The 13,674-nt window shown below is 34.2% G+C and overlaps 1 protein-coding gene across 3 annotated transcripts in view; it reads left to right on the top strand.

The window, feature by feature from the left end:
- The first annotated feature begins 8,153 nt into the window (after window positions 1-8,153).
- Window positions 8,154-13,674, top strand: part of Pi4KIIalpha (phosphatidylinositol 4-kinase II alpha) — a 28,116-nt gene continuing 22,595 nt past the window's right edge. Inside the window, exons 1-2 of one of the 3 annotated variants that reach the window (XM_089640249.1) lie at window positions 8,154-8,969; window positions 11,853-11,971. In XM_089640249.1, coding sequence (XP_089496375.1) covers window positions 8,741-8,969; window positions 11,853-11,971 — 348 coding nt within the window. In that variant the 5' untranslated portion in view covers window positions 8,154-8,740. Of the gene's footprint in view, window positions 8,970-9,261; window positions 9,492-11,852; window positions 11,972-13,674 lie in introns of those variants that run through there. The other 2 variants (XM_089640247.1, XM_089640248.1) reach the window with 2 other exon arrangements.

The raw sequence follows: 13,674 nt of genomic DNA, 5'->3' as shown, positions 1-13,674 counted from the left end.
GTTTGACTGAAGATTGAGCCTTCTTACCTATCCCAGAGTCGACAGTTCCATTATAACTCAACACACTGACAATCCCACACACCTTTGATTTAAAAACTAACATATAAACCTAACCTATTTAACCTAGTTTTTGTGCCATTACTTTTCATGACATCACAATTGTCATTTTGATGAGTTATTTGTTCACCGAATATACAAACGATATCGATCATTCGATGTTTAAAACACACACAATTATAGATTATTTATTTTTATTTTATCTAACTCTAAACCATTGTTAACTGTAACCAAGTCATAATTATTGTACGCCACCATTGTTTATCACTAACCTTTGCATATGATTATTGTATGCTACTATTGTTTTTAACTAACCCTTGCATATCATTATTGTTCGCCACCATTGTTTATCACTAACCTTTGCATATAATTATTGTACGCCACCATTGTTTTTTAACTGACCCTTGCATATCATTATTGTACGCCACCATTGTTTATCACTAACCCTTGCATATAATTACTGTATACCACCATTGTTTATTACAAACCCTTGGATATAATTATTGTAACCAGTTCATTTAAAAGCCCCATGGGCGCATAAAAGAGTAAATAGATTAATTTACAAAATTGATAGTATTTCTGGCACACAGCCACGCCCACAACACTAAACTTTCGGTTTATATTTTCAGTGTTTCAAATAAACGGCGTTATATAATTGATTTTAATATTTACTCACAAAAAAGCGTTTACATGAATGAAAATAATAATAACAGTAAAAATATTTTTATAAATTTTACGTCTTCCGTTCAAAATTTACCGAAGCCAATTGTTAATATTAGTTGTTTTAATTAAACAACAAAAGACCAATAAAAGTGGGATACGGTTGACCAACTTCCTGAAAAAGACAATACGATGCATGGATGATGAAACAGTTGACGTGCATTATGAAAAAATGTCGGTGTAACCCAAATGCAAGCTACCAATACAAACTGGTCTCTTTTTGTCATTGTTCTGGGGCTTCCTGAAATGTTGCAATGGATTGTTAGTTGTTAGTAACGGCGAATAAATACCTAATTATATCTCAGAGTGCAATGAACAACTAAAATAGTAAATAACAGACTTAACCCTTTCCGCTCCAGTGTTAATTCAAATTAACATGAACTTTGTGAATTTTTTTACCGTAACTGTCGCGATTTAGGAAAGTCATGTTTTCGTTTTCTTATAGTTTGTAGTATTTTCTGTGGCGTCTATTTTTTCCGTTCGGTTGAAATACATTTCAATATCCTTTTCAAAACTGGAAGTGTTTGTTTGGAGAATCCAGAAGCGCTCTAACCCTTTCATCCCCAGTGTTAATTCAAATTAACATGAACTTTGTGAATTTTTTTACCGTAACTGTAGCGATTTAGAAAAGCCATGTTTTCGTTTTCTTATAGTTTGTAGTATTTTCTGTGGCGTCTATTTTTTCCGCTCGGTTGAAATACTTATTCCCGCCACAACAACGATAAATATTTTGACATCTGCTGATTGTGAGTTTCATCGAATTTCTGCCGTCATTGATTACTTAATTTAAGGTGAGATATCAATATTTTCTACTCGAATTACAAATGTTTTAATGCATTAAGATGTGTTCTATAATAATAAAATCAGTTCAATTCACTGATCACAGTCATTTCTCAGAATATTGTAAATGAATTTCAATGTTCATTAAAATTAACAATGGTAGTGACGGACATGTTTTCGAATAGTATGGCGAATTTTTAAAGAATTATTATCCTAGATTATTTCTTTGATTATGAATGAATTTAAGTTAAAATGTTATTTGTTTGTACCTTAGAGATTATCACTACATTGTCACAATGTGCATTTTTGAGATGAAACAGTTATTTGTATTACTTTTGTGTTATGTTTATTTTAGGTTACTATTTAAAAAGTACCCTCTGACGCCCAATGTTAATCCAAATTAAAATAGAAAATTTACAAAATAAAAATAAAAAATTAAATGCCAAAAATTTTCAAATAATTTTCTGAGGTATTATCAAGCATTACATATTTTATATGTGTGTAAACAATAATGCGGGTGTGAAAGGGTTAAGCTGCGTTTACACCAAAGTCTTCCACTAAGTTTTCCACAAGTTGCGGCAATTTGTTGCTTTTCTACAAAATACAGCAACTTTTTCTGTCTTCCACTTGTGGAGAGACAAATCTTCCACTAAATTTTGGTTTCCCGCGGAGTGTCGGTAAAGATCAAAGAAAGTTGACGACTAAAAGTGGAAGATTTGTTGCTGCGCGCTTTGCGCTAGCAACTTGTAGGAAACTAGTGGAGAACTGTTCCCCGTCCACGCAAACTTACAAACTTCAATAACAAACAGTGAAATGGTTGATTTTGAGATTTTAAACAAATAACCTAGACCTGTGTACGAATCACCAGTAGCCAAAAAACGTAATGTAACTGCTAACTTTTCTTGGACAGGTACTGCTTTCCTCTAGTTTGTGTCACGTTTCTTGAGTTTATGTCCGATCATTGAAATCAAATACTCAAAGTCACTACTGGTCATTCTCAGTGCAGTTTTTGACACTCCCGTCGCACCTTAGCTCACCACTCAACGGATTGATGTCATCTTCTCGGAGATCAGCTACACTAATGCCTAATTCTTGACACTACTGCCTTTCGCGCCAATTCTTTGGCAACAAGTTTTCCATTTGTTGTTCTAAATTTGAGAAGAGCAACTTTCAGTTTTGTCAACTTTTAGTTGTCAACTTTGGTGTAAACGCGGCTTTAGTCGATGACAGTTTTCCCTATTTTCCGTTTGCGCATTTTTATCTTCACTTATTATACAGCTACATTATATTACTACCTTAAGCCCCCGCTTACCCAATTTCTACCCATTTATAACAAGTTTATAGTTAACGCTTTTAGTTTTTAAGTTCCAAAACAAAGTTATTTTTGAAGATAATATCTATAGATTTGTTATGCCGAAGCGTTAATTATATGAAATTTCCTTGATATAAAAAAACTCGCAAAGTAAGCTTCGGAAATTATTTAAAACACGTACTGTTCTGTTATTTAATACTAGCTTTATCCCGCCACGCGTTTTGCCTCAGTCTGTCTGTGCAGATAGAGAAACAATAGCACTTGGTGCTATTACATCCAACAGATGGCGTTGTTTTTCAAAAAAGCATGCTTTCACCTGTCACAGATGACATTAATATAATATAGGTATATAAAAACATACACGTATTAGAATGCAACGTTTTGTGAAAATTTCAAAGCAATCCGTGAAGAACTTTCGAAAATTTAATATTTTGAGCAAACGAACATTTACATGCAACTAAAGCACCCACAACACCCACCGCTTAAAACAGAATTATGATACTTCTTTTTTTAATTTTGCAGACTTGACTTCAAAATAAAATGTAAATTACCGTCTACATCTGATTTTGAAAAAAAATGTGTAAAGCCCGGGCAACGTCCGGGACTAGCTAGTTTAAAATAAAATAAAATAATGTTATATTTGCGACAAGTTCGAGAGTATAAGATACTCTCATTGTCGCCGTGGTGAAATACCACCAGGTTTGGTGACCAGATCTGAATAGTCAGATACTTACCCACCTTCATCTTCCAACCTTCTACCCCTCTCCACTACCCTCAGCCTCACGTCATACCTCAGCGTTTCTCTGGCTCCCGACCGCGACGGTTGCGAGCAGTAGGAACTCTAGTGCGATATTCACATATATTATAATAAAATGTAAGTATTGTATCAAATTACACAGAGTCTCCTCTCGTAGTAAATTATTATGCAGTCAATTAGAATAATAATTGACGTTAGACAAGTTACAAAAACAAAACACAAAACCGAGCGTAATTAGAACGAATCTGAAGTTACTGCTTAGAACACAAATCGGAAAACAATTATTGAGGACAAGCGGCGCCGGCTGTTTTCTCCGCTAAGCTGATTCGAAACTATGTAATAAATTAATAAAAAAATAATACACAATATCTTGACTTAAAATACAGATTGAACAGTTGTTTTTAGATGTATATATTGGATTCTTTGTTTTGAGGCTATCAAGAAGGAGATTGTAATTGTGTATGCCCTCACTGCCCAAGGTTCGTAGAAAACGTGTAAATACGTTTTCTACGAACCTTGCTCATGGCCTATGTTTCTTTTAAAACTTTCAATCTATTTTTGCATTGTCTTGTGTAGTGTTCGTGTACTTACGTTTTTATAAACGTTGTATTCTTGTGTATAAGTCCATTATGTATTTTGTACATATCTAATGCTACGCGAGCCGAACTGCCGAACTGAACCTCAACGGATTGCGTTTATGTTCGCAAATGTATACGTACCATTACATTCATACAATTTTCGATACGTTCATTTCTTGGTAAAGTTTTTACGTGGGTTATAATTGAAGAGTTTTTTTATAACTTTATTCTGTATTATTTGTAAATCGATTACCAAATTATTGGCAAATTATACGAAGTAAGTTAAGTACAGGTCACAGCCGATGGTCCTACAAACTCCCCACTCTCATACTTTATTAAACCCTCGGATCAAGACAAAGATATCGTGTCATCAAATATTCCCGCTTAACATTCAATTTAAAGTAGATTCGCTGTTTTTGAATGCGTCCCAAAATGAAATACTGTCTTTGAAAGCAGATGACAGGCTCTTTCAGATTTTAATATAACAAACGGACATGTGCAATTAAAAATGTTAACATTTTGAACGCAAACATAATTTAAGTTTTCATAGTTTTTTTCTTGTAATCTTAAATTACCACTAATTTATCGCTTTTCATTATTTTTTAACGGACAAGAGTCCTAACTGCTCCCAACCGTCTGGCTGAAAGTTGTGGGAAGGGGAAGGAGATGGGAAAGAGGAAGGTGGGAAAGTACCTGGCTATTCAGATCTGGTCACCAAATACGGTCAAAGCCATTTCAAGCAACATTTCATTTCGGAATAGTGGTCTTACACCAGGGCGATACTGAGAGTATCTTCCAATCTGGAACGTACCTCAAATATACTATATATCATTTTAAATTAATAATTTGTAAAATAATACAAATTAATCAAATAAAATTTACTTGCGCACGCCGTGATTTAAACCTGAGATCTCCAGCTTGCTAGTCGAGAGCCTTACCATGGAGCCGTCGTTTGTTTTTTTATTTTTTATTTTCATTTAAAGAAAAAGCTTAGGACGGGTTGTTTCGGAAAATTTGAACAATTCATCAAATTTCAACGTTCATTTTCGGGTTCTGTGAAAGATTTATTCAAGTTCTGTTTTTATATTATTGTAGGCTAGTTGCTTGACAAAACTGAAATAAAAACAGAACTTGAAAAAGTCTTTCACAGAATTTGAAAATGAACGTTGAAATTTGATGAATTGTTCAGATTCTCCGAAACAACCCGTCCTTAGGACGGGTTGTTTCGGTGTCCTTAGTGTTCTTTCTTTCGAAATCTGTTTATATTATAATGAAAGTGAGATAGAATAAGTTTTATGAGGACTTGTCATTTGGTGACAGATATAGCTGTACGTGACTTAGTTGTTGTTATTACATTCAAAGTTGTCCGAAAACACTGAACAGAAAATTACCATAAGTTTGAAACAATATAACACATTTAAATAAATTAATAGCAGCCACATCATAATTAAACAATAAAGATAACATTAATTTTGGGAAAACAGACTTCAAAATAACCCCACAGAATATGAAATCTATTATCACAATTGTTTTATCAGTAAATCGGTTTAACCGGTAATAAATTGTTTTAAATTGGGAGGGGATAAAATAGAATCATATAAATAAGTCGTCTAAATGTGGTTATAACCACAGTTTGAAAATGGCATTGAAAGTCGAAAGAGCTGTAACAATAAAAAAATACCAAAAAATACTTGCAGAACTTTATAATAATATTATTAAATTTGATTTACATGTTCTGTTGATTATGTGTTCAAGACATTATTTAAATATTTGGAAAGGTTTTATCAGTTTCACCAGAAGTAAGCATAAATTAAATCTACTTCGGGCACACTGACCAGGAGCGGATCTAACGGACCGGGCCCCCCTGGCAGTTCGAGCACGAGCCCAGGGCCTCCGGCCTGAGGGTGCCCCGAGACTCATGCCCATAGGGGTTAACGTCAAGGGGAGATTATTATAACTGGAGATTTTTACAACAGAATATTATTATTACATAATATATTATGTCGTCACATAATATATTATTACATTTTAAGCAGTTCGGTACACGTTTAATACAGTTAAAATACATTTTTAATTGTGTTTTTTATATTTATTTTGGTTACAGTGAAGATATCTACATCAGAGAACATGTTATTATACATATGTTGAACATATTCTTCTAAGACAAGCATTTTTATTTGAATTGGTTTTACAGTGTTTTTCTTTAAATATATTACATGAGCGTGTGTGCCGTGTAGGTACTTTGAAATCAATTCTGTTTCGTAACTCCATATATTATGTTTCTGCTTATCATTCATTTTCTTGTAAGGTTACTAATAGTTTTTGTAATATAAATATATGTAAAAATATGTAGTTGTCCTCTCCTAAGCACAAGCATCTGATTTATTAGAAAAGTTATTGAAATATCGTATAATATTATGTTGTAAATATTATAAAAATAAAGATTTTTCAACCAAAAATAAAAATAAATATTTTTATATGATATAATGATAATAATAAGTTTAACTCATTAGTTAAAATATTACAATTTGAGGTTTAACTAATTAAGTTAAAAATAAAAACATATATTATTATATTGAATACGTAACGACGTCGTGCTGCGTCCGCGCATCACGTCGATAGTATTGCGTCCCCGTGGTCAATCGCGAATATATACATTGTTATGTATTGTTTGAGCCCTGAAGGTGAAGCAAATCGCCAGATTTGGTGAAGCAAATCGCCAGATTTGGCAACATTCAGTTCATTTACAACGATGCCACCTGGGACTCGGAACTAAAAAGCGCCCTACGCGGGTGGACATTTTTGTAAGATGGTTTACAGCGGACGGTAAATTGATGTCCCGACCTAAAAATGTCCGACCGCCCTCAGCAATGGAGCGAACTGCATAACTCGGAGGCCAAAATAAATTATTCAGTAAGGACGTGAAACCTTTATTAGAAGAGTTAGCAATATACGGAAGACGTAAAAATTAAATTAGAGTGAAAGGAGGTGAAACCTTTATTAAAAGGAACCTTCAATATACAAAAAATATACACCCGGACGTGAGTATGTAAGTGACGCAAGAAATGTATGAAAGTATAATAAACATCAAAACCTGCATTATAATGAATATTAAAAAAATATAATATTAGCGATTATTGTGAGCAACACATAGTGCAATATTTACAAAAACAATCTAAAAAAAATAACTAGAAGTGCTAGACGCCCAAAGACGGATTTGACGCAATAAATCCAGCGGGACCTATATATATTTATTTTAAGGCTTATACATATATCTCCAAATTACGATTCGGTGTCATAGTACTATCTTATCTAGCCCTACCACTTCAATTAGAATAAACAAACATTATGAAGTTTTCTTGTATTCAGTTCAGTGTGCCCATGGCTATTTTGGCCTCAAATCCAAAATTATGTTTTGTATGAAAATTTGGTATGTTTTGGATGTTCATCTGTGGTTTTTTTGCATAAAAATCACATTCATAATAGACTCCCCTCCAAGCCTCCAAGGACTCCTTGATCGTGTTTGTTGACTGCCTTTTGAGTCTTAGATCCACCCCTGACACTGAAATGCCTACAATACACTTCTATCGATTAAAAAAATATTCCCTGTAATGAGCAAGATAATATAAATATAATAAATAATTAAATGAAGTGCATATTCAAAGCTAAATTTATTTAAAACAAGCCGTAAAAATATTTCAGTTCTGAAATATCTCAAACTGAAAGTATCTTCACTTCTAGACAAGAGGTAAGCACGTAAGTAAAGTAAATTATTCAGTTAATAATGAAAATCAATCACCTTAGCGCCTAGGAAGGTACTTCCACAAAAACATGTTGTTTATCTAATCGCATAGCTGGTAGTGGGCACGTAGTACTATCAGTTTTATTATCACTGTTGATACAAAATGTTGATAATTTATTATGTATTATGGTTTTGGTCTTTAGAATATTATTGTATATTTATCGCTTGCTCGTGGAGGATTGTGGCAGGAACTATATTATTATAAACTTGTCAAAAATACAGATACTTTATTTCAAACAGAATCATGCGAACGATAACAAAGTGAAATTATTTGAACAAGTGCGCCAAGTTTGATGGTAAAACAGGAATCGTTTCAATGAGTCGAGCTATTCAGAAATCTGCCTTATCATTGTATTTAGCGAATCAGCTGTCTTTTGGTGACCATCCATGACGCATACAGAATAAAGAGCATGTTCCTGTCACCCTCGTACGCATTTAAACAATGAACAAAGGAAAGAACTAGCGCTACGAGGTTTTTTCAAGAAAAATATCGCCATTAGGATAAAACAATAGTGTATTCATTCGATTCACTCTGAGATTAGGTGAACCGAAAGAGACAAAGATAAGAAATCTTCTAAAAAATTATAAATGACAGTCTGCTTGTCTTGTGCACTACGTTTGTTTTGTGGGTTGATAATCGAGAGTCATTTTTTGTGTGATGTGTTTTGTACGGTTCATCAAAATAAGTGATAATTGTTAAATGAAGTCTCGAACTGTGCGTCCCTTGAATCCTAATGAGTACGGAAGAGACGCTGCTGAGCCTAGAGACAGACACGAATCCCTCGTTCCCCACAACGCGAGTTGATGACAGCGTGGTGTCCTTGTCCAGCAGCACGGAGGAGATCTGCCTGGTGCCAGACGTCGGTTTCGACGGCGCCGTGGATTCTCCGGGCGTGGACCGGGAGTCCGAGCCCCTCCTGGGGGGCCGCGGCGACCTGGACGTTTCCTACAACCAGTTCCTAGGTACTAGCTACCTCCCATAGCCTAGGTCACCCTATGTCTGACAGGTGTTCTTATCTACAACTGCGTACCTACCACTGACAACACATGTACGGGCGATCATTACATTATTACTCCGATACTGCTAACTGCACAACACAACATAGCGCCGTGTCGGTAACGCAATCGTAAGGCTTCTTACTTTCTACGATCAAAAAAATCTGTAACGCCGATTACCGCAAATTTCCGCTAGTGCGGTTTACGCTGAGCTCGCGAATCGCGAAGTAGTGCACTGTTGTACCCTGCCAATGTAAATATTGATAATAAAAAACCTGTTCATGTGTTATAACGAGGGGGTGAATGCATTTTGCATCGGGTTTGCCTTTGACATTAAAATAATATGATTCAATATGGATAAACTGCAGCTAGATCTAAACATACTGCACAGTCGCGGTGATGATGGAGAAGCATCCAGTCCTCAAGGCATCACTGATCCCATTTGCATTTTTGACAATGAGTACTTAAATCCCATTTCTGACTTCAAAGGTAAACTGTGCTTAAAATAACGTATTGTTGCAATATTGGTGTTAATTAATAATAAATATCTCGCAGTGCCAACTCTACAAGAATTCTTGGAAAACATTTCTAAATAGCGGTGCACTTCTTTTCGTTTTCTATTTTACCATTGCGTAGTTTCCAATAATAATCTGCTGACAGTTTTTCTGTGCCATATACCTATGCTATTATTTGTTTTAAAATGCCTTTTCTTGAAATACACATTCTAAAAACAGAATTAGTCTGTCACAATAGTTTTCTCTTTAGTGAATTTACCATAATATTTCCTAATCTGAGTGTCGTGGCAGTTACAACTTAACTCCAAACACAAAAAACCTTGTGGCTTTGACTCATAATGCCAGACGTCTTATTAAATATAATCCAACTTGTACTGGTTTAGCATTGTGTGTCATGTAATAACTTTATTCATGTATTTTAAATACTTTAAACTTTATTAGCAATGTTCATTAATCAGATGAAAGTGACTTTCCATTTTTTTTTAAATAATATAATATTTCACATTACGATTATACTTATACTTGTTTCATACAAATCAAATGGAGGTTTTGAAATTAATGGTATTTAACACAATTGCAAAGTTCGTTTGAATGGCCGGGTTTGCCAACGCAACGATTGTATGTATTACAAGCACTTGAGAGTGCTAATTGAAACGAAATCAAGTCACAAAGCCGCTGGCCATGTTACCCTCTGCTGTTCAGCGTTGTTCCATTATCTAAATAATTAAGTTTTGCATGATAAGAGAACACTTCATTCGTTTTCCCCTAATTTATTATTTTTCCTGTGTGGCGCTAAAGCTTGGTAACACAAGCAGAGTTGTCAGAAGGCTCGATTGCCAGAATATTGTGGAAATATTCGGTCCGTAATGCTGCAACATTTATTATAACAAATGCTACTAAAACACAACAAACTCAGGCGCTCCTCATTGATTAACCATGTAGAAAAACTTAATGGACTATGTACTCGTAATATAATTTAGGCCTTTATATTTCTCTTTGAACTTTAGATATTTGCTCAATAATAATAATTTGCTTCCCGGCATTTTATGGCAAATGAATGTTTTTCACTTTTCTAAAGGAACGCATTGACATCTTTATTTTCTCATCTGAACTGCACAATACTTTTTACGAGTTTTAAGCAAATAAATATTAATTCATTCAGAAGAAAATTCACATTATCATACTAAATTCATAGTCGATGTGACATACGAGACAGAAATACGCAAGTATCCGTTACTGATGTTGTGTATTCACGTCGCAACCAACTTGTCGCACACAATCCGTACAGGACACTATTGATATCACGAAAACTCGTTGCAACTAACTTTCATAACTTCTCTCACAACTGCTGTAGTTGTCATTTTTTTTCTGTTTTGTTCTTAGCATTGATCTAAAGCGCACGCATTGTTACAATATGTCCGACACAGATGACGATGAGACCATCGTTTTTGCTAGACAATAATATTAATTGCTCAGTCATGTTAATAGTCTCGATGTGAGTGGTAATGACTTCGACCGACTGGTCGCAAGAGACTGACGTCACCGACGAGTGTACAAAATGTGTGCCTGTTTACAAACCTCCGCGCAGATGTATGGCGGTATTCGCCAAGATACTTAAATCGTTGAGTATCGGATACTTGCTTATCCCTATGGAAGTAGGGCCTTAAACCTGACAGAAATATGTTTGATTGGAATAAATATTGGTTTTACGTCAGGTGTTTAGGTGGAGATTTTTTTTTTTTTTTTAATCTTAATGGATTCGGAAAATACTTTTAGACGGGTAATATTTCTTGCTTCTATTTAAGTAAAGCAAGTGAAAAAAACAGTGCATGCATTTTCTTCAAGCTTTTGTTATTTTAGATGAAGACATGAAAAAGAACATGAAATTTTTTTATTTTATCATCTATGTAATTCGTTAATTTAACTGCTTATAATATGCTCAATCTCTCTTTTCCGCAGAATATTTAGTTACAACACATTTCCTGTTTTTGGAAGTTTCTACATGAAAATTAGTATTCTAAATCAGTTTATGTGTTATTCTGATAGTAAATACCGCCCCAAATGAATATTCAATAGATATAATACATGATAAATTTTGACCGGTCAGTGGCTGAGTTGGCATGGTGTCTGGTTCCCACCCAGGCGTCATGAGTTCAATTCCTCGGCTGGCTAAGTCCTCCATCACACGACACAAGCAACATTTTTCGTTTACTGTGACGGTAGAAGAATATTTTCGAATATTGTTAGATTATTCGTAACCCGAGAATTTTTGAATATCTTTAAAAAAAATTAAATTGATTGAATGTTAAATTAAATGGTTTATAATTATTTTCAGATGACCCGGAATTCAGTGAACTAGTCTGGCAAGCCGAGATCGCCATTGACAATGGCATCTATCCTGAGAGAATTTACCAGGGGTCCAGTGGTTCATATTTTGTTAAGAACCCAGCTGGTGTAAGTTCCATCGTTTATTATTAATTTTTTCCGCATTAATAAAGTTGGAATTTATTTCTCTTGTAGGATGAAAATGTTAAAATACAATGTAGTTCCACTAGTGCAACAGCTGATTAACTCATAAAACCCGGAGGGTAAAAAACAACACAAGCAGCGTTGATTGGGACTTCCAGACCCAACTAAAAGATCGAATTTAAGCAATTTTTATACATATCTTAATTTTAAATATTATCTTAGGCGGTACCTCATATATTCCATATTATTAAGTTTTTAAAAAGAAATATTTCAAAAGCATTACAGCCGAAGAGATATTGTTTCAACGGCTGCCCAAATTCAACCGGCAATGGTGAGCGTTTTAGGGCATTTTTATGCGCAGTTATACTAATAACTCAATTGAAATTTTGCACGATTATGTTCATTTTTACCTCAAATTTTGGGGTAAAAGTTTGATAAAAGATTAGACTAAAGGAAATTAGCCTCAATCATAGACATATGAATATTAGTAGACCTGCCCTAAGTGATTAAAAGCGTATTATCCCCACTCCCCATACCGGTTCCATTGGAGCCGGCTGGGTTCGCGTATGGCCTCAAGTGAAATTTGAAAACGTGACGTCATCATTCTTGTGCGAACTATGGTCGAGGCATCATCGGTTCATTTTACGAAATAACACGGCAAAATGTTGACTTGTGATATGAAAACTTGTAAAAATAGATGTGAAAAAGAGAATAAACCCAATTGTCGTATTACATTCCATAAGTAAGCATTATTTTTTTTTATTTTAAGCTTATTCACACCGTATTATATGGATCAGTTTTAGAAACATATACTATCACATCACAATGTAGCGATTCTCAAGTGTGCTCATCGTTGTTTACTGGGGTAAGTAAATTATGAAACATTTGTAAAAGTGTCTTAACTAAATACTCTGAAACTAACTACGACTCTGCAAACAGAAGAAATTTACTTTGCCGAATTTGGACTTCGCAAATTAGTTCATAACGTGGCGAGTAATTTGTAATTTGTGTAAAAATGTCTATTCATTCAAAAGCAGATTTTACTTTTAAGAACTAAATGGTGATATTATAATGCGAGATGCCTATTTACTGTCAGATTGATTTATTGACGAATCACAGTCAGCTTAACCCCCTTCGTTCTTCAACAGTTGATTTTACCCCTCGCCATTATCTTCTCGTCTATTAATTCCTATGTCTGTGGCCTCAATCAAATATGTAAGCGTAATAATTATTTTTGCAAAAACTGGGGTCCCTGACCGGAAGGAGTTTATGTGCTAAAGTTTCAATATTAATAAGCAGTTGACTTGGTATTATTTGGTATTCTTTAATGTTAACCTAACCTAAGTTTATTACAATGAATCTACATTTATACAAATGTATTTAATAAGAATCATATTCTTTTCTCAATGTTAAGACGAATTCATTATTTTGTTTGGAAATATATAATCAATCACCTCTTGATGTTAGTGCACTTTATCCTCGGATTCCTTTTAAATCTAACGTTAATAAATGGAATTCTGTTAAATCTGTGATTTATATTTGGGGTATTATGCCATATTGCACTTCTTCTTCTAGTCAACATTTCAGACAGCATTACAGTGACATCTGTCCGCATAATACCGTAAAAAAAATCACAATAATAGTTTTGGCGAAGAAAATCTTAAATCATATCTCTGTTAACTCTTATT

This window comes from Hesperophylax consimilis, chromosome 15 (genome assembly GCF_061612785.1).
Source record: "Hesperophylax consimilis isolate HC1 chromosome 15, BYU_Hcon_1.0, whole genome shotgun sequence".
Taxonomy (NCBI): domain Eukaryota; kingdom Metazoa; phylum Arthropoda; class Insecta; order Trichoptera; family Limnephilidae; genus Hesperophylax; species Hesperophylax consimilis.
The sequence above is the reverse complement of the archived record's forward strand: the minus strand, read 5'-3'. Positions and strand labels throughout refer to the sequence as shown.